Source organism: Dermacentor silvarum, chromosome 3 (assembly GCF_013339745.2).
Source record: "Dermacentor silvarum isolate Dsil-2018 chromosome 3, BIME_Dsil_1.4, whole genome shotgun sequence".
Classification (NCBI taxonomy): Eukaryota; Metazoa; Arthropoda; class Arachnida; order Ixodida; family Ixodidae; genus Dermacentor; species Dermacentor silvarum.
This window is the reverse complement of record NC_051156.1, coordinates 179,884,177-179,909,023: the sequence shown is the minus strand read 5'-3', so window position 1 is coordinate 179,909,023 and position 24,847 is coordinate 179,884,177. Positions and strand designations below refer to the sequence as shown.

General features: G+C 47.4%; 2 protein-coding genes across 2 annotated transcripts in view; both read right to left on the bottom strand.

The window, feature by feature from the left end:
- The window catches only part of LOC119445055 (uncharacterized), a 32,606-nt gene extending 11,737 nt beyond the window's left edge, over positions 1-20,869 (bottom strand). Inside the window, exons 1-5 of the mRNA XM_037709382.2 lie at positions 20,666-20,869; positions 14,631-14,816; positions 13,039-13,176; positions 11,868-12,050; positions 650-3,178 (exon numbers count right to left, since the gene is read on the bottom strand). Coding sequence (XP_037565310.2) covers positions 650-3,178; positions 11,868-12,050; positions 13,039-13,176; positions 14,631-14,816; positions 20,666-20,744 — 3,115 coding nt within the window. The 5' untranslated portion in view covers positions 20,745-20,869. The remainder of the gene's footprint in view (positions 1-649; positions 3,179-11,867; positions 12,051-13,038; positions 13,177-14,630; positions 14,817-20,665) is intronic.
- The window catches only part of LOC119446156 (mucin-2-like), a 192,220-nt gene continuing 188,179 nt past the window's right edge, over positions 20,807-24,847 (bottom strand). The window contains exons 12-13 of the mRNA XM_049663953.1: positions 23,554-23,745; positions 20,807-21,729 (exon numbers count right to left, since the gene is read on the bottom strand). Of these exons, the coding sequence (XP_049519910.1) occupies positions 20,807-21,729; positions 23,554-23,745 (1,115 nt within the window). The remainder of the gene's footprint in view (positions 21,730-23,553; positions 23,746-24,847) is intronic.

The following is a 24,847-nucleotide window of genomic DNA, read 5'->3' as shown; positions in this document are numbered from 1 at the left end:
GAAGAAGGTAATGACATCGCAGTTCAATTTAACAGAAAGGGCAGTTTCGCCACGAAGTTATGTTCTCCCGCATTGCAATGCTGAACTGGTGCCTTGTACTCAACTATTTGCGAGAGTGCAGCACCCTCTGTGTACAAGTTTATGTCTTCAAGAAAGTGGCAGCACTCAGCAGTGCATGTCCTCCAAGGTCACTAGTGTAGCCTACGTTCATAAGTGAGCCAATTTACTGCAGGTGAATTCAATTGAAAAATAATTGCGTGGTCCCTAAAGCTGCTATTTCCTTCCAAAACGAAGTAGTCTCCCCGGTATAAAGCAAGTACGGCAAGGTTTCTACTATAAGGCTAATCAAGCAGATTAGTTTGATGCAGTGTTTGACTTCTCGGTCCCTATAAAATAACATAATAAGATTGCAACAAACACAAACAGTGCAAGTAGATCTTATATTATAATTGGTTGTCATTGTTGTGTGCTTATCCAGTTTTAGATTGCACAAGCATCTTGGAATAGCGATACATGTGCCTTGTTCCAAAGCTTCAAATGCAGCTGTACTAAGAATGCTACACAAGGAAAACACAGCTGCTACACCCATTTGCAATAAGCTCATTTGTCAGTTGTACATAGTTCCAAAGCGCTTCTGTGGGGAACTCACCTTCCACGGTGTCTCTGGGATCCGTGTTCACTATTCTGGGGTAGGCACCTGTGTAGTTGACCATTGAAGACTGTGTTGAAGTTGCCGGCCTGAATATAGCGTCTTCTGCAAGGAATGGTACAATTCTGAATGTGGAGTGCAGCGCTGGCTTTTCTGAATGCTCGACTGTTTCACTCGATGCAACATTTGGCAACTGCTTGGTTTGTACTGTGAAAGAAGCTTGCGACTCATAGCTTTCTGTTGACGACAGAGTGCCACTGCCTGTCGGGTTGTGATGGTCATATTCAGCAGAGTGTTTTGTGATGGAAGAATCTTCTGCAGCCGGATCCATTGGTGCCCAAGGTGCAGTATCCACAGGTGGCTCTGTTGTCGAAATCGTGCCATGCTTACTTGTGCCATTCTTGTCCAACAACACAAGGGAAAACACGTTAAAGGAGTTGCTGGGCGTTACCTTGACAGTCATTACATTTTGTTTTGAAAAGTCTATGTTTGGAGCAGTGATGACTTCGGGTTCCTCACTCTTGTGAGCCTTTATGATGTCTGAAATCACCTGTGTGAGCTCAGCAGGTGATTTGGCCTTGTCACCTGAGTGTTGGATCCCCTTGTAATGACCACCGGAAGAAATTGCTCGACTCTCGGCCTGCCCTTGAAGGGGCATGTCCTGCAGGTCTGTGACTCCGCCGTCCATTTGATGCTCCGGATATACACTGACAATAATGCCATCTTCTTCAACGTTTCGATACTTGGACTGGTTGCTGCTGTCCACAGAGACATTAAGCGTGTTGCCAACCCTCACCTTAATTACGCTCGTGGTGAAGCCAACTTCTTCAGCGGGCTGGTCGGGTGATATCTTCTTGGTTATTTCATTACTGGAATCCGTTACATTGTCCACTTCGGTTGGCTCTGCAGTAGGCCATGACTGGTTGAAGAACATCATTTTCCATACGTTGGTTTCCGTCATGTTGTTGGCCTCGGTTGGCTTTACGGTAGGCACAGACCGATTAAAGTACATCAGTTCCCAGATGTTGTAGTCTGGCTTTGCTGTTGTCTTCAAGCTGGGATGGTATTCTGGAGCCTCCTTTCTAATGTGGCTCTCATTGGATATATGTAATGTATCTCCAGCAGCTGCAATGGTTGTACGATGCACATGCACTGTTGTGCCCGATGTGGTCATGGTGCTAAGGTGTGCAGTGCTGCCTTGAGTACTCTGGGTCGTTGAAGGCCTTCGAGTGGTTGTAGTATATTTGCGCACGTCATAATAAATAGGTGTTAGCTCCATGGGACGTATGCTTATGTGAGGAAGCTTACCTTCTTCATGCTTCGTGCCATTTTGATAAGATAGCTTGCTCTGAGGCTTAGAGCTCTCCACTGTGGCGTTTGTAGCTGCGACCGCTACAAGGGACTTATTAGTAGATGGCATATCCGCATCCATTGAACTGGCAGGCTCATAATGAACCTCTGCATTGGTGCTGACTTGTGTGTGCATCTGTGAAATAAGTTCATCAGAGCTCTCCTCCCTGAATGAGGGCGGTTTCCCATAAAGAGGCTTCAGGCTGCCTGCTTCTCCGATGCTAGACTCTGCCGTTGGTCTGTGGTAAGCCGGCACTGTTCCATACACTGGCTGAAGCGTGTCATTTTCTTTCACTGGGTAACGGGCTTCTATTACAGATTCCCCGAGGGAAGTTGCATTGTAGAGGTGTGCCTGGCTGTAAACTGGGCTCAGCTGCGCTGTCTGGAGGTTTATGTCACCAGACTCCTTCTTCTCATCTTTGCCAGGAAAGAACACACGATCTATGAGGTCTGAAAAGTGCAGCCCTTCTTGTGGCATTGTGGGTGGACTCCTGTTTACCTGTTCTAAGAATGAGGCTGGCTCTGTAGGACTGTCTGCAGTGCCAGAATCTTGCTGCAGGTGTTTTGTTGAGTCATTTGGATGACTTGCTGTTTTTCCATAGAGCAGTGAAAGTGAGGGGAGTGCTGTGGCATTCGCTTCTGTTGTACTTTCATTTACCACTTTATCTCCATTGCTTGTGTCTAGGAATGCTGGTTTGTAGATGGGCGTTCTTTTCTCTGCTGGAGTTTCTGTTGTGGCCTTTGTCTGATCTTCAGACTTGGAACTTCCAGTGCCCGGGCTGCTTACAGGGCTTAGTGAAGAGGACTCAGGTGGTGGCTGTATGCTAATGCCTTGCTTTGCATTGTTAACGGCTAGAAAAATTGGTTGTTTCTCTATCGTTATAAGTGTTGGAGCAAACCGGGTAACTGGCATTATCGTGGTAGTATGACTAGACAGCTCTGTGTGCAAGGCAGTAGTGGTCTTCTCTGTTCCAACATTACTGTCTAGCAGAGGGGTCTCTTGTGTTGTGGGCGGCCTGTACGCAGGCTGAGGCACTAAATTGTAGTCCAGTGTGTCATCTGACTTTCTTGGCAAGGGCTGGCCGTCCCTGTACCCATCAGTTGAAGCTTGGGGATGGTGCATGCTTTTGTCAGCTCCAGGTACCAGATAGTCATTGTCTTTGTGAACTTGCGTCTTGTCTGAAAAAATAGAGAGACAACATTTGCACAATGTTGCACACTTCTGAACACTTCCAAAATTCTGTTATTACTTTCTCGCATCGTGCCTTTTTATTATCTTTTGCAGTTTTATTTTGGTACTGTGTTTAAGGTAGTGTTTCTACACCAGGGGTATTCTGTAAGGGTATGTTATTCTGTAAGTGCCCACCTAGTGGACATGTCCATTTCGTCTGCTGCTGAAGTGCTGATTCGCTGGGGGCGCCTGTTTCCTTCTCATGTGTACCTCAGCCCAACCAATCAGATAGCCAGGCCCCCCCCCTGCCCCGGCTATCTCAACTAGAACTGTTGTTCTTTGTTGATATGGGAACACTGTACTGCACACCTTGAAACTATGAATTATAGCAAAAGGCAATAAGCTATCTAAGTTTGTAATAAGTATATAAGTTTGTACAGACCTCTCATTCACGAGGACAACTATATAATCCCACAGAGCACAGCACATCATTTTGGTATGCTGAATTTGATATCTCAAAATTTTGATTCATGTGCTGGAAACTTAATGCCAACGCCCATAGAAGCGTTTTATAGCGATAGCAATTGGATAGGGAGGGGCACACTCCAGGCGAATTTTCACCGCCATCGTCACCGTGATGTACTGATAAAGTCCAAGTGCGATAATATTGTGACCGTATGCTTTAGTTGTGAGTGAAAATGCGCGGATGGGCCGGACAAGCTGTACACAACGAAAAATTACGGGGGGGGCAGGGCAAGTGCCCGGTGTGCTCTCCATCAGGCTGAACCACTGTCTGCGGTCATCAAGTGAGATGTGTTCATGTTTGCCTGTGCTTGCGTGACACCATGCTTGTTAATTTGTTAGTACGCAAATGTTTACAATTAAGTTTATACGGCCGATAAAACTGCCATCATTACTTCTTATGCTGTCTAATAATTTGCTATCACAATCAGTTCTTCGCCTTTCGGATGAAACTGCAACATTTTTTATCTCTTGGGCGTTTTCAGTTGTGGATATTTCAGCAAACCAATTACTAATTAACTACCATACTAAATTTTTACTGAATTATTATGATGTTGTCTTTTTAATGCGTTAGCATTCTTTTGGTACTTCATGCACTTTCCGGGGGCTATCTATCTAACTAACCAACCAACCAACCAACTAACTAACCATTTTCCCGTCTACCTGGGCCATTGGGTAGACCATAGTCGAATGGGTAGCGCATCTGGTTGCTGTGCTAAGGGAACAGGGTTCGAAACCAACCGTAAGACCAATTTGGCTCACTGAGTATGTGGGAATGTGTCATATGTGCCGCTTTTCAGTGAACCTCGTGCACGCCGACTTGGGTCATCGTAGATGCGGGACTGTATAAGTACCGCGGTTCAATGAAACTCTTTGACGCGACTTTTTGAAGCACTGGGTATGTGCCACTCGGTTTGTGACGGTCTTCAATGAAACTCTTTGATGACAACTTAGGTCATTAGGTTGGGTTATGCCAGTAGGTGTGCGTCTCTTCAATGAATGTCACTGGCACCAACTTGGGTAACTATGTGTTCCCTTTCTGGGACAGTTGCTCTAAACCAAAAGCATGAGAACATTGCATTCGCAAATACGTTCAGTAAGAATAGGCAAGGCAGAGGAGGTTTCGTGTGCTGGCCGTCGTGACTCAGTATCTATGACATTGTGCTATGCTGAACACTAGGTAGCGAGTTAATTTCCTAGCTGAAGATCACCAGCATTCCAGTGGCCACAGTTAATCGGAAGCCCTGTGCTACACCGTCTCTCATAACCGATACCCGTAACCCTTATAGTTCTATGCGACCTCAAGGCTTGCTCTAAAATCTGCCCTAAATTCACGAGGCAGCTCCTTAGAGTTGCACAGTGTACTTGAATCTTGGCATAGCACTGGTATATGCTCTGCACGCAGTGCTTTTCGCCCTCCTCAGAGACACTGGCCTTGACCAAACACTCTAGTTACTTGCTCTTGTGCATGCTTGTGTATGCTATGTGCGTGTGTACTGTGTATGAATGTGTCATTTCATTCGTCATCTGAGAGTATTGTGCTTAGGTGTATGGCCAGGCAAACATCTCCAGCAATCATTAAAAAATGTTTCTCTCTCTCTCTCCGCCTCCCCCCACCTCCCAACCTTCTGCACAGTTTCAGGACGTTAAAACCCACAACTCAATTTTTCTTTTTAAGTTTTCTGAAAAAGAAAACGCTTCAGTCTACGTTTCGCTCAACAACATTTCTTTCTCTTAAAAAAAAAAGCATTGAGCAGTGTCAAACTGTCTGTCTCTGTCGTTCATGAAATTCATGCAATTCATTTAACAGTAAAATATAGTTCCAATATGTTGCCCATTTCGTTCCAGCCTGCCATGTGTTGTCACTTCTCACTGATCCACCTCCAGTTTTTCTTTCTGTTCTGCAATTGAGTGCTACAGATCTGTGCATTGTGCTCCATAGGGTAAGCGTATTCAAAGGTATTCTGTCTAAGTGCTTTCGGAGCATACTGATTAGAGTACACATAGTATTGATTTTTCTATTAGAGCACACCACTGACTTAACCAGCCTTTATTAATTAATAAAAGGCTGACATCTATGGCCTCGTCGAAGAATTACACAACCAGATTTGTCAAACATTTCACCATTCTTAGAAAAAAAAAGGCCGATGGTTCTTATTTCATGGTATTCCCCTATCTACTGCATTTAACAGTGCATAGGCATGCACAGCGACTTTGCAGAGACACAAATATGAAATATTTAAGGACTACTGACACACACTTTCAAAGTTGTGGAAACTATTGCGCATTTCTCATGCGTAAAAGGATGACAAAAGTATGAAATTTGGGATATGCTTCTATTTTAATGTGATACTAGAATCGGCCACAAAATGTGGATTTGGCATGAGTCAACATTATTGTAGCACCATATGACACAGAGCACACATTTGCTGATGATGTGCAGCATTAGGTAATATGATGTTGCCAAAAAAATAAACATGAATGCTGCGGGTGTTCATTGTGGCTGCACTTGCGCTTGGCAGCTTCAACTATTGCAGCAGTGAAGGCAGCTAATGTGTACCATGATGTCATGACATATACACTTCTTGGGTACCAAAACCGAAACTGGCTTGTAGAAACAAGTGCTATGTAGCAAATCTTTTAGGGTGTTCTGACACCATTCAGCGTGTGTACTGTGACTATTCTCTGGCTTGGACAAGTCAAACATGTGACGTAAGTACTACTTTAAGCCACACCGAAATGATTCATACTGAGAATACCCTCTTCGCTACCAGTGTCTACATTTGTGGGAACTTTCTCAAAAGTGAAGTGCTTATGATGGAAAAGTTGCGAGGCATTAAAATCTTGTCCCCCCAAAGTAATCATCCGTCTTGCGTGCCGTTCTTTTCTTTAACGCTACACGTCCCGCACGGCCGGTACTTCCACGTTACTAACGGCATGCATGTTATCAGCATGACATAGCATTCATGACAGGAAAGTAGCGAGCGCAAAGTTTTCAAGAAAGGAAATGCAAGCAAGGCAGCTGAAAATTATTATTTGGGGTCAAGATACGCCACAAATGGGGTAAGCTCTTTTTAGAGCTTAAGTGCTCCAGTGTGGAATAAAGTGGTGTGCATTTGTGTTCTTGTTGCCGCAGTGTACTTCAGCCTAACTGCTAGTCAGTTCACAACATATGCAATGAACATGCTAGCATGCGTGTTAATACAGTTAAACCTGCTTATAACGAACCTCCATATAACGAATTCCTAGATATAACGAAGTTTTTCTATTCCAGGCCGTTACTCCAAAGAAGCACATGTATATGAGACCTCTACGTAACGAAGTGGCAGCGGGAGACCCCCTCGAAATAACGAATTTTCCCCGCCGACAACCTAGAAATTTCGCCCCAAATTTTGTCATTTTTGCGCGAGCAGCAACCGGAAGCACCTTCTCCGCCGCGACGGAATGCGAAGCGAGCGCACGTGTGCGTGCGTGCGAGCGTGTGCGAAGCGGGCCTGCATCCCTCGACCTGGCGACTTTACCGCCGCGGGCGTGACCTTTCCCCCTCCCTTCATTCAAACCTGATCCTGCCGCTTGCTGCAGCTGGCCTAGCCCGCCTAAAGTCCCTGGGGACTCTAAGCCCGCCAAGCCGGCACTTTCCTTTTCCTGTTGGTGTTGCCGACGCGCTGGCAGACGCTGTGACACATCACACTCGATGAGCGCGGACACGCGCTGTCAAACGCTGGCGGCGTGTGGAAGCGCCGCTGCAGAAGCGAGCGAAGTGACCTTCGTGCTGTTGTCTATCGCTTCAACGCAAACTGAGCGCCGAGAACACACAGCACGCACGAAGTTACGAGCCGCCGACGCACCTACACTGCCTAGACTCTGGCCCAACGCAGATCGTTTTCAAGATACGGCCCGCGCGACCGCGCGCCGCCGTGCAGTACGCAGTTGATACCTACACTGCCTAGACTCTGCCCCAACGCAGATCGCTTTCAAGATACGGCCCGCGCGACCGCGCGCCGCCGCGCAGTATGCAGTTCATAACGCCGCCCGCTATCCCTCCCCTCTCGCTCCCTCGCCGGTGCCTTGAGCGCTACGGAAGAAGGCGCGCTTCCTCCCTGCTTTTCTTTCTTGCGCGGGCGAGATTAGACGCGGTCGTCGGTTCTCCTCACACGTTTTTACTCGCCCATACAGCATACGGTGCGCGGTGACTGCGTTATCGCCCTTGGACTTTATACGGAACATCTATGAGCCAAAAACAATTTTAGGGCCACAACGCGTCATAGACACCATCCTTAGATAACAAATACGGATCTCAAGGGCCATACTTTTGCTGGCGGAAACCGAAAATATGTCATAGTTGTCGCCCCCGGCAATCTGGGCGGCCAATGCCATCATCAAGCTACCAAGCCAAGCGACATGAAAAGTCAAAATGGCCGCTCGGGCCGGCGTGGGGTGGCAGTTCGTAACGTATGATGCGGGAATGGTCCCGCAGTTGCGACGCAACAGTGGGGTTACGAATGCATTTGGTTCTATGGGAGCTGTGCCGGGACCGTCCGAAAACGACGTAACAGCTGGGAAAACGCAGCATCCGGGAACGTAACAGCGGGGTTCTACTGTAACACTATACGACGCCATCGTGACGCTCGCTCTTCGTTTCCGATGCCTCGCGCTTGTGCGAAACGACATGCGTCCTCGCATCCAGTACCTGGTGTGACATTCCAAGGATGAGTGCTTCGACGAAAACGGAAAACGGATGCGTGTTACAATCGAGGGCGCGTAGAACCGAGTAAATACGGTAAACGTTTCTTTTAGGGGCGAAGCTCCTTAGGGTGTGGGTGTGTCCCTCCTCTGTAGTGTAGTAGTAGTAGGTAGCCACGTCTACTTTTATGAAAAAAAAAAAAAAACGCCGCATATCCACGGGGTGAATGATGACGAGTGGGCGAAGCTCCGGAGGGCATCATCGGTAAACCGTGAATCTTCCGTGTAATTCTCCCAGTCTCGCCGCACTAAATCGAACGATTGACTTCCACCAATGACATGCGCCATATGTGACGTCATTCCTATTTTATAACAGCGCCCTTCATTATAATTGCACCATCTGCCGCTTAAGGGGACGCTAGCACAAACGCGTTAGAAACGTGCAGTACTCTCTAGTAAAGGGGAGAGGCCACAGCGTCTTACTGCAGCCGTTCACACATGCCGGAACGTGCACCGCGTTTGCCGACGCCATCAGCGTTTATGAATACGGGGGTAAGGCGGAGAGGCCACAGCGTCTTACACCAGCTTCTTACACGGGCCGTAACGCGCTAGCACAAACGCGTTAGAAACGCGCAGTCTTTCGTTAATGTTGGGTATTTATTGTCATCGTTGTGCGTGTCGTGTGTACATGTGCGCTTCGTGGCGTAGTGGTTAGCGCCGCGCGATCGGAAGCGAGGGGTCCCTGGTTCGATTCCGCGCTATGGACACAACTTTCGGAATTTTTTTTTCATAAATGTAGACGTGGCTACCTACTACGACGACGACTACTACTAACTACGACAACTACTACTACTACATACTACAGAGGAGGGACAGACCCACACCCTAAGGAGCTTCGCCCCTAAAAAAAAAATTCCAAAAGTTGTGTTTGTAGCGCGGAATCGAACCAGGGACCCCTCGCGTTTCTAACGCATTTGTGCTTCGGCCCGTGTAAGAAGCTGGTGTAAGACGCTGTGGCCTCTCCGCCTTACCCCCGTATTCATAAACGCTCCTCGACTTGAACTTGCCACCGCCTTGGGCAGCGCGTTCGAACTTCAACGCGTTTCGAACGCGCTGCCCAAGGCGGTGGCAAGTTCAAGTCGTTTCGAACGCGCTGCCCAAGGCGGTGGCAAGTTCAAGTCGAGGAGCGTTTATGAATACGGGGGTTATACTCTCTCAGCAGTCATGTGATGGCGTCGGCAAACGCGGTGCACGTTCCGGCATGTGTAAACGGCTGCGTAAAACGCTGTGGCCTCTCCCCCTTACTAGAGAGTACTGCACGTTTCTAACGTGTTTGTGCTAGCGTCCCCTTAAGCGGGAGATGGTGCAATTATAATGAAGGGCGCTGTTATAAAATAGGAATGACGTCACATATGGCGCGTGTCATTGGTGGAAGTCAATCGTTCGATTTAGTGCGGCGAGACTGGGCGAATTACACGGAAGATTCACGGTTTAACGATGATTCCCTCCGGAGCTTCGCCCACTCATCATCATTCACCCCGTGGATATGCGGTGTTTTTTTTTTTCGAATTTTCGTGCCGAACCAGCATATAACGAAATCCTCTTTATAACGACGTTTTTCGAGAATTTGTCAATTTCGTTATATCCAGGTTTAACTGTAATATATGCACCCTGGTGCATTTGTGCGTCGATTTTTCAGTACACTCTAATAACAGCTAGTTTACACCCTCTGTGGTGCATCTTTGTCCCCAAACAATAATCATCTGTCTTGCTTGCGTTTCTTTGCTTGAAAATTCTGCGCACACTACTTTGCTTTCAAGAATCCTATGTCACGCTCATAACGCGCATGGCGTTCGTTCGTGACCTAGCTGGAAGTACTGCGCGCGTTGCGTTAAAAACCAACTGCAACGCAATTTCACTTTGGCTAAATTTGTTATGATATACCACTGAACTAATCTTGGCAAAGCATGCAGAGCTGTTAATTGTTTAGTTTATGTGTTACCAGCCTTTAAAGGACACTTAAGCAGTCGATGCATGCACCAGGTCAGTTTCACTGGTGTCACTATGACGTAAGTTCCTGCACGCCGCGTCCGACATTTTTTAGGGCGCCGCGGGAAGCCGCGGTCATCATTCAAGTCATTCAGATTGTCCCGGCGAAGCAATATCTCGGCTTTCCGAAAGCAATGTCGCGGTTGCGAATAAATCTGCGTCGACGCGGCATCAAACCGTATATAAGACTATGCCGTAGCTTTGCGCCTACACCCGACGCAGTGCTGTTTAGGCCTAACAGCTCAAGTTCGGCACGGGCTGGCGTGGTATACAGGAGGCAATCCGTCACCAGAAGTTTGCGCTATGCTGATATGTTCGTTCACGCTCACGGGCTAGATCAAGGGCCGCAGAAGTAGGCGTTCACGTCCGCGGGGACCAGCTGACGACTACAGTGAATTCGTCTGCGTGCTACTGGACGGTACAGTTTAAGCTCGCGCGTACGCAGAAAGCATCGCGCTGAATTCGCGCAACATCACCTAAACTGCCGGCGTCGTGCATCCAACGTCCCATGCGATATCTGCATTTCGTGGCATATCGCGACGGGCAAAGGCGGGCCGGCCTCGACGGTGGCGAAATTTTAAGTATGCTGAACCACAACACTGAGCAGAAGTCTGCAAACGAATATTCTGTACTGATAGCATTGTAAAAAACGTTGAACAACTTGCGTTTTTATATGAAAGTATCTTAATAGCAGCTCTTTGAAAGTAACTCGTTTTCCATACATCTATGAACGTGCTTCCATATTGCAAGTAAAAGGAGTGCTCCTTAATACGGTGTATATCATTAGGAGTGTCAAAGTGGTAAAAGGTGTGTGTGTGAAGTGTGGGGAACCCGGCCACATGGTAGAGGTAGAGGAGATGGGAGAGCTTAAAAGAGTGTGTCTCTCTCTCTCCCTCTCTCTCTCTCTCTCTCTATATATATATATATATATATATAACATAGCTACGCACATAGTGCAGTTGACGGTGGTCTGCTCCGGACCACCGTCAGGTGTACTTCGCTCCTCAAAGAGGCAGGACGTGCGTTGAGCGAGCTCCTGAGTGAAAATCGCGGATCTGGGGCTTCAAAGAGGTGTGACGTAATGATAACGCACTTCTGCATTTACCGCTACATCGCCAAGATTTTTTTTCTTTGTCGTACCTGTTGGACATGTAAATGTTTATTATGTTTTATGCAGATTACCCAAATATTCGAACTATTCGCTTGGAAATTATTCGTCACTATTACTGTTTACTTTGAACAAAAAAAGAATGACAGCAGCCCCCTTTGGCAATATATATATACGTCACGCCCACGTGAAAGTTCGAATAGTCCATAATTGTAATACTTCGTCAACTCACTCTTAGCAAATCTACACTCCTCATTTTCATCCAGCATCAATATTTGTCAAGTATACATGTGATGTGCAAGAAAACGCCGAAGCATGTAAACGGCATCACTTACTGCATATGTATTCGGTGGGGCAGCAATGTCCTCGTGGGATGACAGGGTCACAGTCCAGGGCAACAGGCGGACACTCTATACGTTGGCACAGTGGTCCGTGGGGGGAGCAAAAGCAGGTCTCGCAGTCCTTTGTGCCAGGTATCGGCTCGCCTACCCGATACAGGTTGCCCTTTTTCCAGCAGCCTGGGTACATTGAAGGCATTCTTAGTGGAAACACTTGATAATACCTTGGAGGTAACTGGGCTATACTATAGGAACACCTGTTACTATACGTGAGTGAACATTCATCTGCGGATGTGCGCACACTGACTCTCGTCTTTCATTCTTATCTTTCTTGCCTCCCTTACCCACGTGTAGGGCCATGGAGGCCGCATTTCGATGGGGGCGAAATGCGAAAACACCCGTGTACTTAGATTGGTCGACCTACCTGCCTTTCATTCGTTATCTCACAATAACTCGGAACAGTGTTTTTTTTTTTTTTTTTAACTGTGGTCGGTGGTGTTTCTCAGATTTCAAAAGGGTCCGCAGGGGCTGGTCTAGTGACATACTATCGACACGCAATATGGTCTATTGAATCTTGAGGAGGTTGTGAGAACAGTCGTGACAGTCTGCATATGTGCGATACTGAGCCGGATCAAATTGAAAACAAGAAACTCATCTGGCAACAAGTATTGTTTAATCATCGAATTTTTGTCTGTGTTATTGGCTTTTGTCTTCTCCTATATGTGTTGTTCTTATTTCTCTCTCATTATTGATTCTGTTGTTCCATAATCAACAGTCATAAAGATGCATGTTTCCCATTGAAGCCGCTGCAGACGAGACTGCGCTACAGCCCAGCTAACAAGTCAATCGCAACTGTGCATAGCAGAGGGCAAAGGCGGTTTCGCTGCGCAGGAAGGGGATGACGCAATATGCGCGTCACGCGTGTCAGCTCCGGCTACGACAGGAAGCACAAGGAAAACATAGCCTCCGAGATCGCATTCGTTCTGACCTTTCCGCTGCAATCTCGGAGGCCACAGGGAGAGACACGGATCTTGTAGTGGTTACACTGCTTCCGGTATCAGTCCGCGTTACAAAACCCGGTACAAAACCGACGGCCATGATTCTCGCGTTATATAAAAAAGACGGTTAGCAAAACGCACCTAGCTTGCACTTTCACGTCATTGCTCACCCTGAATGGGAATGACGACCGGCCCCTCAGTCGTGGTCGACGTCGTCGTTGTGGTGGTGCTGGTAGTGGTCGTGCTGGTGGTAGTTGAGGCCAACGTCGAAGGAGGCGGAAGCGGCGTCGTTGCGTTCGGCCCTTGAGCTGAGACGAGCACGACCAGGTGAACACATTGAACCGCGGATGCAACACAGCACGCAAAGATAAATTTCTTTTCGAGAGTAATTATTCGCCCTTTCCAGCTGTCAAATAGTAGCGCAGACGAATGAAGTTGTTGAACTCGAAAAAAAGGAAGAAAAGAAAAATCGGCAACGCTTCGATGAAACAAAGAATTCGAGATGTCCTAATTAGGTGGCTTGAGGGGGTAAATGTAAACTAGCTTTGAAAAGAAAAACAAACAGAAGAATGTTTTGCTGGTGAGCCACTCTGGAAGAATCGCCGAGCAGAGTAATCGGTAATCTCCAGCTTTCCGTGTTATCTTACATTTTTGTTCAATTAACCAATTACGCGGGGAGACAAGTGCACAACAGCGCGGACGCAGTCGTCCTGGCACTTGCGGCCACGCTATAGCACTCGCTGGGCAGGCCGTAGTCATGCGGACGTAGTGGAATATACAACACAGCCAAACAACTGAAACACTGCACGCCATGCTTGGTTGCTGCTACGTCCTTCCGTACACGTTGCTCTCAAGTGTAGAGCTATTTCAAGACCTCGGCATCTGTTAGCTGACGTAAGCATTAAAGCAAACGAAGCGAGCTCGGCGTGGTGGATACGTACATACATACAATGCATTTCCGTGACTCGGAGGAAAGTGGTATTTCGGTACCGTTCCCGGTTCATATCGGAGACCGCGAGTATATACTTTAAGACACAAGTGCTGCCAACACGTATTGCAGGAGTTATAATCATGGATCATGTCGTGGATATAATTGTTTGTCCATATACTTGATTCCACCTTCGAGAGTTTCCGTGCAACCTGGGTCACTTTGTTAGAACACACACCACTGGTGAACGCAAAGACTCTCTGAAGTGGTTGTGTGACACAGCAAAGGCAGCTGTCACAAAAACACCTGCTGGCACTCCATTTTCCCTTATAATGTACTCCCAGCTAACCGTAACCTGAAAAAGCAATTTGTGTAAAGCCAATATTAGCTGAAGTCGATATCTAAAAAGGCTCCGCCACTGATAAAACTTCCGATATCTGTAATCCAGAGAGGGCAAAGCAATCATCTGCTCGAAGGTGGGAACTTGAGGCAAAGAAGGGAAGCCTCAGACAGAAGACAAAATTCTAAAAAGGAGACTTTTGCCTTCATCGTATGCACGCAACAAACAAACAAACAGTCATGAAGACAATTCCCCTTGTCGATGCATTGGCTTCTGGTCGAGGTTTCCTTTGTTCGCCCACTGTTGATGATCAATTCCGATATCAGCAGTAATCGAACTGTGTACTGCCGTGCTTACTGTAACTCCGTGGCCTGGGAACAACGAGAAAAGGGCGTACGACTTTCCTCCGGTGAGCTCGAGTTAGAGTCAGCGTTAGGCAAGGCATAGCATCTACGCAGTGGTTAGTGCAAGCATAAAGCGCAGCGTGTACTTACTGCAGGCATAGCTGGCGGGGCAGCAGTCGTACTGGCTGGTGAACTGCGGCTCGCAGTCCTTCACCGCCAGGTGGCACTTAGGCTGGACGCAACGCTTTAAGCCGCGAATGCAGTAGCAGTAATTGCAAAAGTTGGAGGAAAGCATGGCGGACCCCTCGGCGTACAGCGAGGCTTCGTCCAGGCACGCTGAAAACATACGGGCAATGCGTGTCACGTGTTAACCTACAAAGCTTGCGTCGTGCGGTACAGAGTGAATGGTGCGTTACGGTAGCAACCGATATTAGTGAGAATTAGTACACTCTCGTGTGAAGCAATAATTTAGACCCGGCACGCAATACTTACGCCAACTATCTTGAATTGGGACTATTCTTTTCGTGTACCCGCCGTGGTGGCGTAGTGGCTATATGGCATTGCGCTATGAGGGCGCGGGATCAAATCCCGGCGGCGGTGGCCGCATTTCGATGGGAGTGAAATGCAAAAACGACCGTGTACCGTGTATTGGGTGCACGTTAAAGAAGACCAAGTGGGCAGATTAATCCGAAGCCCCTCACTTACGGCGTGCCTCATAATCAAATCGTGGTTTTGGCACGTAACACCCCAGAATATTTTTTTTTTCTTTTCGCGTGTCCGCGGGGCTAGGTATTGTAGCGAAAGTATTTCCAACGCCATTCAAGTGAAGGTCGTACTAGCGCCCTGTATAAGCAGGCCGTGCAACACTGTTCAGGGTATAATTGAATTAAAGAAAAAAAAAACTGATGTCATTAACCGTCTTTCGTATTCATTGCTGCTTGCAACAGAACGGTCACATTCACTATGACATTCGAGTACCTTCATATCTACTTCTCCAGCATTGTAAAACTTAGGAATGGGATCGAACAGTTAATGCCGTTAAGTTGTTCCTAATAGATTGACAAAAAAAAAATGCAAGGAACTTTCATTTGGAAGAGCGGGTCTGACGGCTGTGCTTACGTTTAGCCAGCGTTTCCGTAAGCAGAAACATGCTTTTATGGAACCTGAATATTTTAGCCGCTAAATTAGGCATGCTGCACGAGATCAAACGAAGCTCGAGTAAGCAACGTCTGTGTGCGTATGAAGACTGACTAATGCATTTCCGCTGTACTTACTGCTCCGTAAGAGAGTACGGGGAAGCCGACATCCACGAACGACTTTTCCATATTGTACAGAGCTAAGGCTGGCAAGTGTGCGAAGCGCCTTTCAAACCTGGCCACCCGACATTGTGTGTTGCATGTTTCTCCCCAAGGAATGAGAAACGGCACTTCGAAATCTATAACGCAGCAACAGTTTCTACGTGGACCTTATCTATAATGACTGTTTCGCTTAATGTTCACTTCGGATAAGCTTGCTACGTTTTCTCTTTCACTGCTATATCGAAGACGTCAGTGTGTAAGGGTGCGCTGCGTTAGTTACGAGCAAAAATTGCAGGATGCGAACGTCGAAAAATAAAACAGGTGCATTATAAGCAGCATTGTTAGAGATGTTATTACAAACGCTCGTGTGTACTTAGTGGTGCAGCAGCTAGCGATATACCTCGCCGTGGCTCAGTGGCGATGGCGTTATGGTGCTGAGAACGACTCAACAGGCCGTGGCTGCCTCATTTCGACGGAAGCGTAGTGGAGAAAAACGCGTGTATGCCGCGCTTTGCGTGCACGCTATGGAACTACGCCGTCGAAATTAGTTCGGAGCGCTCCACTGCAACGTCTCTCATAGCCCGCGCGTTGTTCTTTATTGATTGATTGATTGATTTGGTGTACCTTCATCAGTAATTCTAAGTACTTCGTTTAGTCACGAGTTCTTGGATATGCTTACTTAACAGTGCTGAGCTCCCCCAGGCTCCAAATGCCTGGATACATGTTGCATAACTGCAAATGAAAACTTCGAATGATCAGATCTAATCAGACCCTCTAACAACAAGCGTTTTTTAACACGAAAGTGTTTTATGCCGGGGTCCACCAAGACTTCACTGACGTATTTCCGTCACGGAAATGCGTCATAGAACATAATACAAAGAAAGAAACCAGAAGAAAAAGTTCCACTAACATGCAAAATTTGGAAATGGAACCCACGACCTCTCGGTCCGCAACGATAGATCGCCGAGCGTTTAACCCATTGCGCCACAAACGCATTTGCAGAGAGCTACACAGACGCGCCTTATATATCTAACACTCCTCCGTGTACCCGCGCTCTTGCTCGGGGCGGTGCTGCCGCCTACGAGCAGAAAAAGTTGTCGCAGTTTCACCTGAAAGGCGAAGCATCAATTGCGATAGCAAACTTGTAGAGAGCTATACGGAGTAATGATATTAGCTTTATCAGCTGTATAAACTTGGACATGCAGCAGCATCGGCAACACGCAGAACTGTTGTCGACGCCATCGGCGTTTTGCCCGCGTTCGCTCAAAATGCGTGCGGCGTTGGTGACTGTTGCCGGAGCCTCTGATATAAATAGGCACTTGGTGCCGCAGCTAAACGTCGCCTCCCTTCCCTCCCCCTCCCCCACGGCCTCTCGCTCGTCGGAAGAAGGCGCGTTTGCTCTACATACATGGTGATTGTGAAGGAGAACAGAGACGCCTACTTCTGCAGCCCTTAAGCGAGCACGGCGCAGAACGCGCGTTTGTTCTCCGCCGTGCGTTCACTCCCCGTGAAAGACGCGCCCCTCGCGCCCTTTCACTCGCACATACAGCGTTCGGCGCGCGGCGACGAGTTCTTCTCCAAATGACGTCATACGGAACCTCACGGCGACGGCGACGCCGACGGCAGAAATCTGCTTTTGAGTGTCCATATAATTGCTATCGCAATAAAAGAGAAGTACTGCATTATGACACTAACGCGCACCGACAGTGAACGCTTCGGTGGTCTCAGCACTACGACGCCTCGATGCCAGCATTCGAAGGTACGCTGGCATCAAGAAGCACTACCAACGCCACCTAGGTGGCGTTCACCGTACTCAGCACAGCGGAGCGTGGCCTCCGCAATTAGCTCTGAAAATGTTTCTGAAGTTGATCGCGGAGGCTGCAATTACGACGCGCTGTACGCGCTGATTTGACTCGGTGACGATTCAGTTACGTGCTTTGTCTTGCGCGTTGTATTAGTGTGTCAGTTACGTGCTTCGTCTTTCGCGTTGTGCTAGCGTGTGCAGCGTAGTGCAGCTTCCATATGCACGACGGTTGCTCATGGTCATCGACGTTGGTAGTCGTGATGGAGGAGACCTGCCACCAGGCGTCTGCGTGGGTGCATCAACGCCTAAGGGCGCTTTAGCCACAAAACACCAATAGACATTATATATCAATGTGCAATTAAGCATTACACTACTTCTGTGAAGACACGTTTCACTTTCGTGTTCTATACCGATTCCTATATAAGAGGGATCAACCACATTTTTTATCTCAATATCGTGCGTCTCGTAGGGCATGACTCGTTATTAAATTTCCACATCTTTTCTCCGTGTCTCTGTATTGCCTAACATTCATGGCAGAGCAAGATGTAAGAATAACTCGGAAACAATCTTCGCTCGAGACAACGCGCAATGACTCATGCTGTAATTAATACACCTTTAATTTGGAGCATGCCTATAGTAGTGGAATTTGTTTCAACGGTAAATAATGAACCGCGGGATTATGTCGACACGACACTCGGCATTAATGAAGACCAAGACGAGCGCGCTTCTTTTTGTGCAACTTTCGCAAAGGCACGCCCACAATTTTTTTTTTTTTTCGTTCGAGCGACGAAAATCAACGAGCAGACATTTCTCTGTACTCGCCTGGGAGCACGTCAGTGCGCTGTTTTAATGAAATTGATCTGCTCTTTTGCGAATTAACAATGCCTTTCCATCGTTTCGGCTTCTCCCCCGAAGCTTTCATTATTCCTCGCTTGTTCAACGCAATCATTCGTTGCGCGAGAGTTTAATCATATCCTCGCGTAAACCGAATCCACAGTATAATGTTAATCAGACAGTGCGACGTACCGAAGCACGCGCAATGCCCCAACGGTGCCTTGGCAAGCACGGTACGTAAGGTAAAGAACGAGGCTAACACAATATATTGCAGCACTAATTCGCTTCCATATGTTGTATAGTCTGTAGCGGGGTCGAGTCAGTTGTTACTTGAAGCAAAGATAAGCAAATACGCATCCGTATAGAGAGAGGAGCAGACAATACAAGCTCCCGTTCATGTTCTTTCTTTCTTTCTTTCTTTCTTTCTTTCTTTCTTTCTTTCTTTCTTTCTTGTCGTTGACTTCTTTCTCAGTTCGTGTCTTTTCCCTAGCGATATTTCGTTTTGCATCATGTAACCGCGGATTAACACCTTGCTAAATTTACCGCGAAGCAACTATTATTTTCTTTTATAAGAGATGGTTTCTGCGCAAGAGCACGTTTTGTAGGACAGACAACTCGCATCGCTTATCTTTATCGCTGCACAGTATATAACCATTCCTTTCCAGTCGTTCGAACTCGCTCGCAAACGACTCGCGATGGCCGTGGTTATTGCGCGGGCGCGAGCATTTTCAGCCTTGCTTTCTTCCTTAGTAATTTTTTCTCCGCATATTTGACGACGGTATAAGCGCGCCTTCATATTGACTTCACGATGTTCCATTGCGTGTTTCGTTTCTTTGTTCTTTTTTTTTTCTTTCTATTTTTTTTGTGGGTGAGGGGGTTGGGGGGAGGAGGAGAAAGAGAGGTGCGATATGTGTTATTTTTCTTACTCGAGTTCCATCGATGCACCAAACACGGTTCATTTGCATTGATTGCTGCTGGGTTGCCGGGGCGTTATCTGTGCCGCGTCATTACTCACCGGGTCAAGCAAAAAGATTAAAAAAAAAAAAAACGAAATCGGCGCTATCGCTTTCCGGAACGCGTTCAGGAAACTGGGAAAGAGCCCTTCTCCAATTGTTCCCTTTTACGTTTCTTCAGTCGCGGCGAGCGTCAGTACGAGTTATTAGTTTTCCTCCCATTTGGATACTCTCCAAATGTTGCCGCTGTTCGGCGTGATTTCTCTCGGTGTTTCTAATGGAGTCGGTCAGGCATAAAACATTCGGACCGTATATATATATATATATATATATATATATATATATATATATATATATATATATATATATATCTTTTTCTATGCCTTCGTTACGTGCATTTCTTTTCAGTCTGCGAATGCTCACGGATTGGCGGCAGTCTACAACGCACTATATTTTAATACCGATATCATCGATCGGCCGTTAGGTGAAGCCGAAAGGGAACATGCTAACTTATGAATATAAATAAACTGATAACGTCGAGCGATGACCTCTGTCTTTTTTTTTCTTTTCTTCTTTAGCCATTGGTGCTTCTATACGAGCAGATGCTCCAATTGCGTTTATCGTGTTTGGAAATCGATACAGCCATCTGTTCTTTTTTCTTTCTTTCTTTTTGTTCTTTAGTTTTTTTGCCCACAAGTCCGCTTGGCGGTGATTACTGGAAGGTAGAAGATCGGAGTTTACTTAGTACATAGCAGATATATAGAATGAATGCTCTGTCGAAATTCTGGTGGTATTTTTTTTTTTTTTTTTGGGGGGGGGGGGCAAATTTATTGCGATGTATATTATCCTATATTACGTCGTCGCTTGCTGACAAACCATTGAAGATGATGGGCGCAGGGAATGTGCAGTGCGGCCTCTAGGGGTTAGTCCGTGCGAAACCCTGCACATTTGCGTTGAACTTGGCAATCTCCCAGCGCTGTTTCGTTTGCTTTTTGATCTTCCATGCACGGGCGAATCTTTTCCGTTGCGTGCGTTTTTCTTCGCGTCCTACTACCATGTTTATCATCTATTACTCAGGCGTATTCCCCTGTAAAATGTTTCGTGGAATCGCGTTCACCGGTCAACTTCATTTTGCGAAATAGAGTTCGCAATCGCATAGTTCAGCCAATATCTTTCCGCTGTGGATTTAAATTTTCGCAAGATAGGTAAATTTGTAAAAGCAAGAAATTCGTAAAATCGTGTTTCAGCTGTCCAGAGGTAAGCTGCCCGCTCGCCTTCAATTTTACGGCGGCTTACCTCCGGAGACGCTGTTGAGGTCCTGCAAATCAAAGCTGTGGTGCAACTCGAACGGCATCGGCGTGGACGACACGAACATGATGCTGTCCCTGCCGCCTCCTTGCAAGGCGTCCTCGACGCTGTTCACGGGCTCGTCCTCGGTCAGAGGCTTTCGCACGGGCGCCCCGACCTCGTTTGGCGACGTCGTGCCGGCGACGTACCCGGCGTCCGCCAAGGCTTCGTTGCTGTCGAAGGGCAATTCTGTCGTGGCAGACGCTGTGCTAACTCCAGTGGCTCTGGTAGTGGTAGTGGTGACGACGACCACTTTCGGCCCTCCTCCCAGGACCTCAGGTTTATCGTGTTACCGGTATCCTGGCCTGTCGGCTTTGGAGGCGTGTTCGTCTCATCACTCGTAGTACTGGTTGTGGTGGAAGGCGTCATAGCAGTTGCGGTGCTTGCTTCTGTCTGACCCTGTTTTGGCCCAGCGTTGGGTCTGCTGGCAGGTGAGTCGGACTGCTGCGTCACGTCCACTTTGTCGCGGTGGTCGCTTCCTGAAAGGCCGACGGAAGCCGTTGTCGTTGTCACCGGCAGTGACGTGGTCGCCGTGGGAGTGATTCCGGTTGCCGTCACAGTTACGACGTCTTCTGTAGAGGAGGCGGTGCCGGTCGGATGCTGCTGCCTCGTGGTCGGGGCGAATGTCGTAGCCGGCCGTCCAGCGGTCATAGCCTCGGGAGACGTATGGGCTGCTTCGGTCGTGGTCGTCGTGGTCGTCGAAGGCAACTCGGTTGTGGTGGTCGCGACGTCGACTTCCGCGATCGTGCTCTGTTCCGTTTGCTCCACGATGACGCTGGGTGTCCTGGCGGACAGTTCGACTTCGTCGATGCCGCTGTCGTACGGCCGCTTGACGGGCTTGGGAGCGAAGCTGTACCTGCGGGTAGATGTTGTGACGGGCCTCCTGGTTGTAGTGGTAGTCGTGGTTGTGGTAGTGGTAGCTTCAGCGTCGTAGTCTACGGTCGCGGGGTAGTCGTAGTAGTCGTCGTCGGTCGGAGGCGGCGGTGTTGTTGTTGTTTCGGACTTCTTATCTCCTGTGGGAAGAAACAGCAGCCCTTTAGTACAGGCGTTATCACTATACGAATAGCGAGATGCCTTTTTTTTTTCTCCTTCTTTTCAATATTTGTGAGATTTAAGGTACTGAAGGTTTGCTGCCATGTTCACTGGCACGCGGTACAGACAGTAGATCACGAGGTGTTTTCTCTGATATTCATAGCTTCTCGTGAACAAGCGACTTTATCGTGCATTTAGCTAAATTCAAGTATGCTGTTGACATATAGCCATTGCTTCATTGGTAGAGCAGTAAGGAACTCTGTGATTTCGAACGTTGGCAGAAGTCTCTGTATTTCAATAAAGAGCTTTCTCTGCCTCTATCTCTCTCTCCAATGGTTGAATGGGCGTTCTACTTTGCTGCAACACGTCATAAGGAATCTACAACAGCATGCAGAATTGTGCATTTGTATGTAGCGCGACCGGTGATACAGAATTGCATCAAGTAACTAGAGAATTTGAGCAAGATGAATAAAACGAAAACAAAAATACACGCGGACACGACCATCGGAGACTGAGCCTTTAACAACTTCGCTGTAAAAGCAAAAGTGGAGCATATCTTTTTATTGGAATCCTCTCTAAACCGTCGAGTGCAAGCCACTGTGCACCGACAAATTCCCGGGCGTATAAAGGCCTGTCGCACCTTAAGAGGACAACAAGACAAGAGTGCCCGAGGAGAAGTGCTATTTCCGTTTATTTTCACGCGCGTAAGCAGCTTTCTATCACTTTACGTGACAAGAGAACGAAGACACAGCCATCTCTTATCAATACCGATTACAAGAACCAACGGAGTATATTTAGCCATCTTGTCGAGTACATTGCTTTTCTATACTTTCTCCTCTTTCGTCTGGACAATCTACAGCCTGTACACTCTCTAAAAAAAATTAAAAAAAAAGGGGGGGGGGGACGTCGTCGTAGTTACTCACTAATTGTCACAACATTCACTACCTTGATATAATTACTCTTAGTAACGGGAAAGTTCGTAATGTTATGGACTAAATAAGGTAATAACTGTTACTAATGGGTCTCAGCCACCAATTCCAAACGCAGTTAGCACCACCGGGTACAATGTTTCTAGCCTATAGCGCATTTATCGGACACACTCCCGCATATTCCAGAGTGGGTCCAATAAAGGCGTTATAGGTTAGAAACATGTTATCCAGTGTAGCTGACTGCGCGCGGAATCGGCATAGCTGAGGCCTATTAGTAACAGTGATTACCTGGTTTAGTCAACAATATTACTAACGCTACCGTTGCCAAGTCCAGTTATACCGAGGTACTGAACGTTGTGACAACTAGTTAGTAACTACAACGACTTTTCTTACAATCTTTTTAATTTTTTAAAAGAGTGTTGGTAATAGCCCACGAAAACCGCAGTAACGAGTCCACAAACCGTCTGTAGACAGTCCAGAGACGCTTTAGACAAATGTCTCGTCATTCTATAGAAATACGAAACAAGATACTGTAAGGGTTATCAAGAGTATTTTTTTTTTTGTCGTTTGGCCTCTCTTTCTTCAAGCCGTCTTTTACGGGTTATTCTATATTCACAGGTAGGGATCGAGTAATTTGCATTGGAAATTTTGTAGTGATCCAATCTCGTGTGAGCTTAAGAAATACTGGAGAGATAGTTGGTTAATCATGATGCAATGTGGCAGTGCGCTTCCACACAAAAGACGTAACACAGTGAACAAGTCCGGGCGCTGGGATCACGGCGCTTGCGTTTGTTCACTGTGTTACGCCCTTGTATCGAAGTGCGCTGCCATATTACATAACTCGTATGAGAGTGAGCAGAACTTCGATGTGCGTACCGCTGCAGAAGACGCTGGGGCAGCACTGTCCGGCCTCCCTCGCAGTGAAGCAGCCTGGCGCCGGCGTGCCAATGGCCGGGCACACGCGCAGGTAGCAGACCAGGACGCCCTTCTGGCAGGTGCAGTTCAGGCACGGCTCAGGGGTCTCCACTGAGTCACCGTGCTCGTACCGCTCGGACTTGTAGAAGCAGCCTGCGGACGCGAAACCGATTACCGCGAGTCGTAATCATCATGCACACTAATTAGCTGCAGTATATGCTCAACGTTACCCGCACCCATGTGCTTCTGACTCGTTATACATTCATCATCATCATCATCACCATCATCATCATCATCAGCCTATATTTATGTCCACCATAGGACGAAGACCTCTCCCTGCGATCTCCAATTACACCTGTCTTGCGCTAGCTGATTCCAATTTCTGCCTGCAAGTTTCCTAATTTCATCACCCCACCTAGTTTTCTGTCGTCCTCGACTGCGCTTCCCTTTTCTTGGTATCCATTCTGTAACTCTAATGGTCCACCGGTTATCCATCCTACGCATTACGTGGCCTGCCCAGCTCCATTTTTCCCCTTAATGTCGACTAGAATATCGGCTATCCCCGTTTGCTCTCTGATCCAAACCGCTCTCTTCCTGCCTCTTAACGTTAGGCCTAACATTTTTCGTTCCATCACTCTTTGTGCGGTCCTTAACTTGTACTCGGGCATAATGCTAAACTGCTGCCGTGGTAGCGAGCTTTGTGCGCACATTAATGAACCCCGCCTGGTTAAACGTGTAGAAGCAATGCGGAGCCGCTCTCTGCGGCGTCTCTCATTACCAAAATGCGTTTTTCAAGCGTAAACCTTCACAATGTATGCATTTACCTTTCACCAACAGCCTCCGGAAAAACAGGCCTGATCGACCGTGAGTTGGTTCAGCCTACCGACTATTATTATTGATATCAACCCCAGTCCTATCACCATAAGCAAATAGTAAATATACTTGTCCTTTGTTCAAGTGGAGCTACCTAACTCCGTGAGTTCTAGCTGGTACATTTTTCTTCTGATTGCCTCTTGCGAATTTCTCGAAAAATACCATGCATCCCGGAAAAAAAGCAAAGAAAAAAAAAAGAAAAGCAAAGCGGAGCTGCATTGCTTCAAGCTGTTTGCATTGTCTGCCGGCAGGCGCTCTAAGGTACATAAACAACCTTTACTTGTAACCACGTTTCTACTGGGACCGTCGAAGCATTCGTGGAAGCGCGAACGCTAACCTCACGAGACAATGTTTGCGATTCGCCCTGCGGTTAACACTTCAA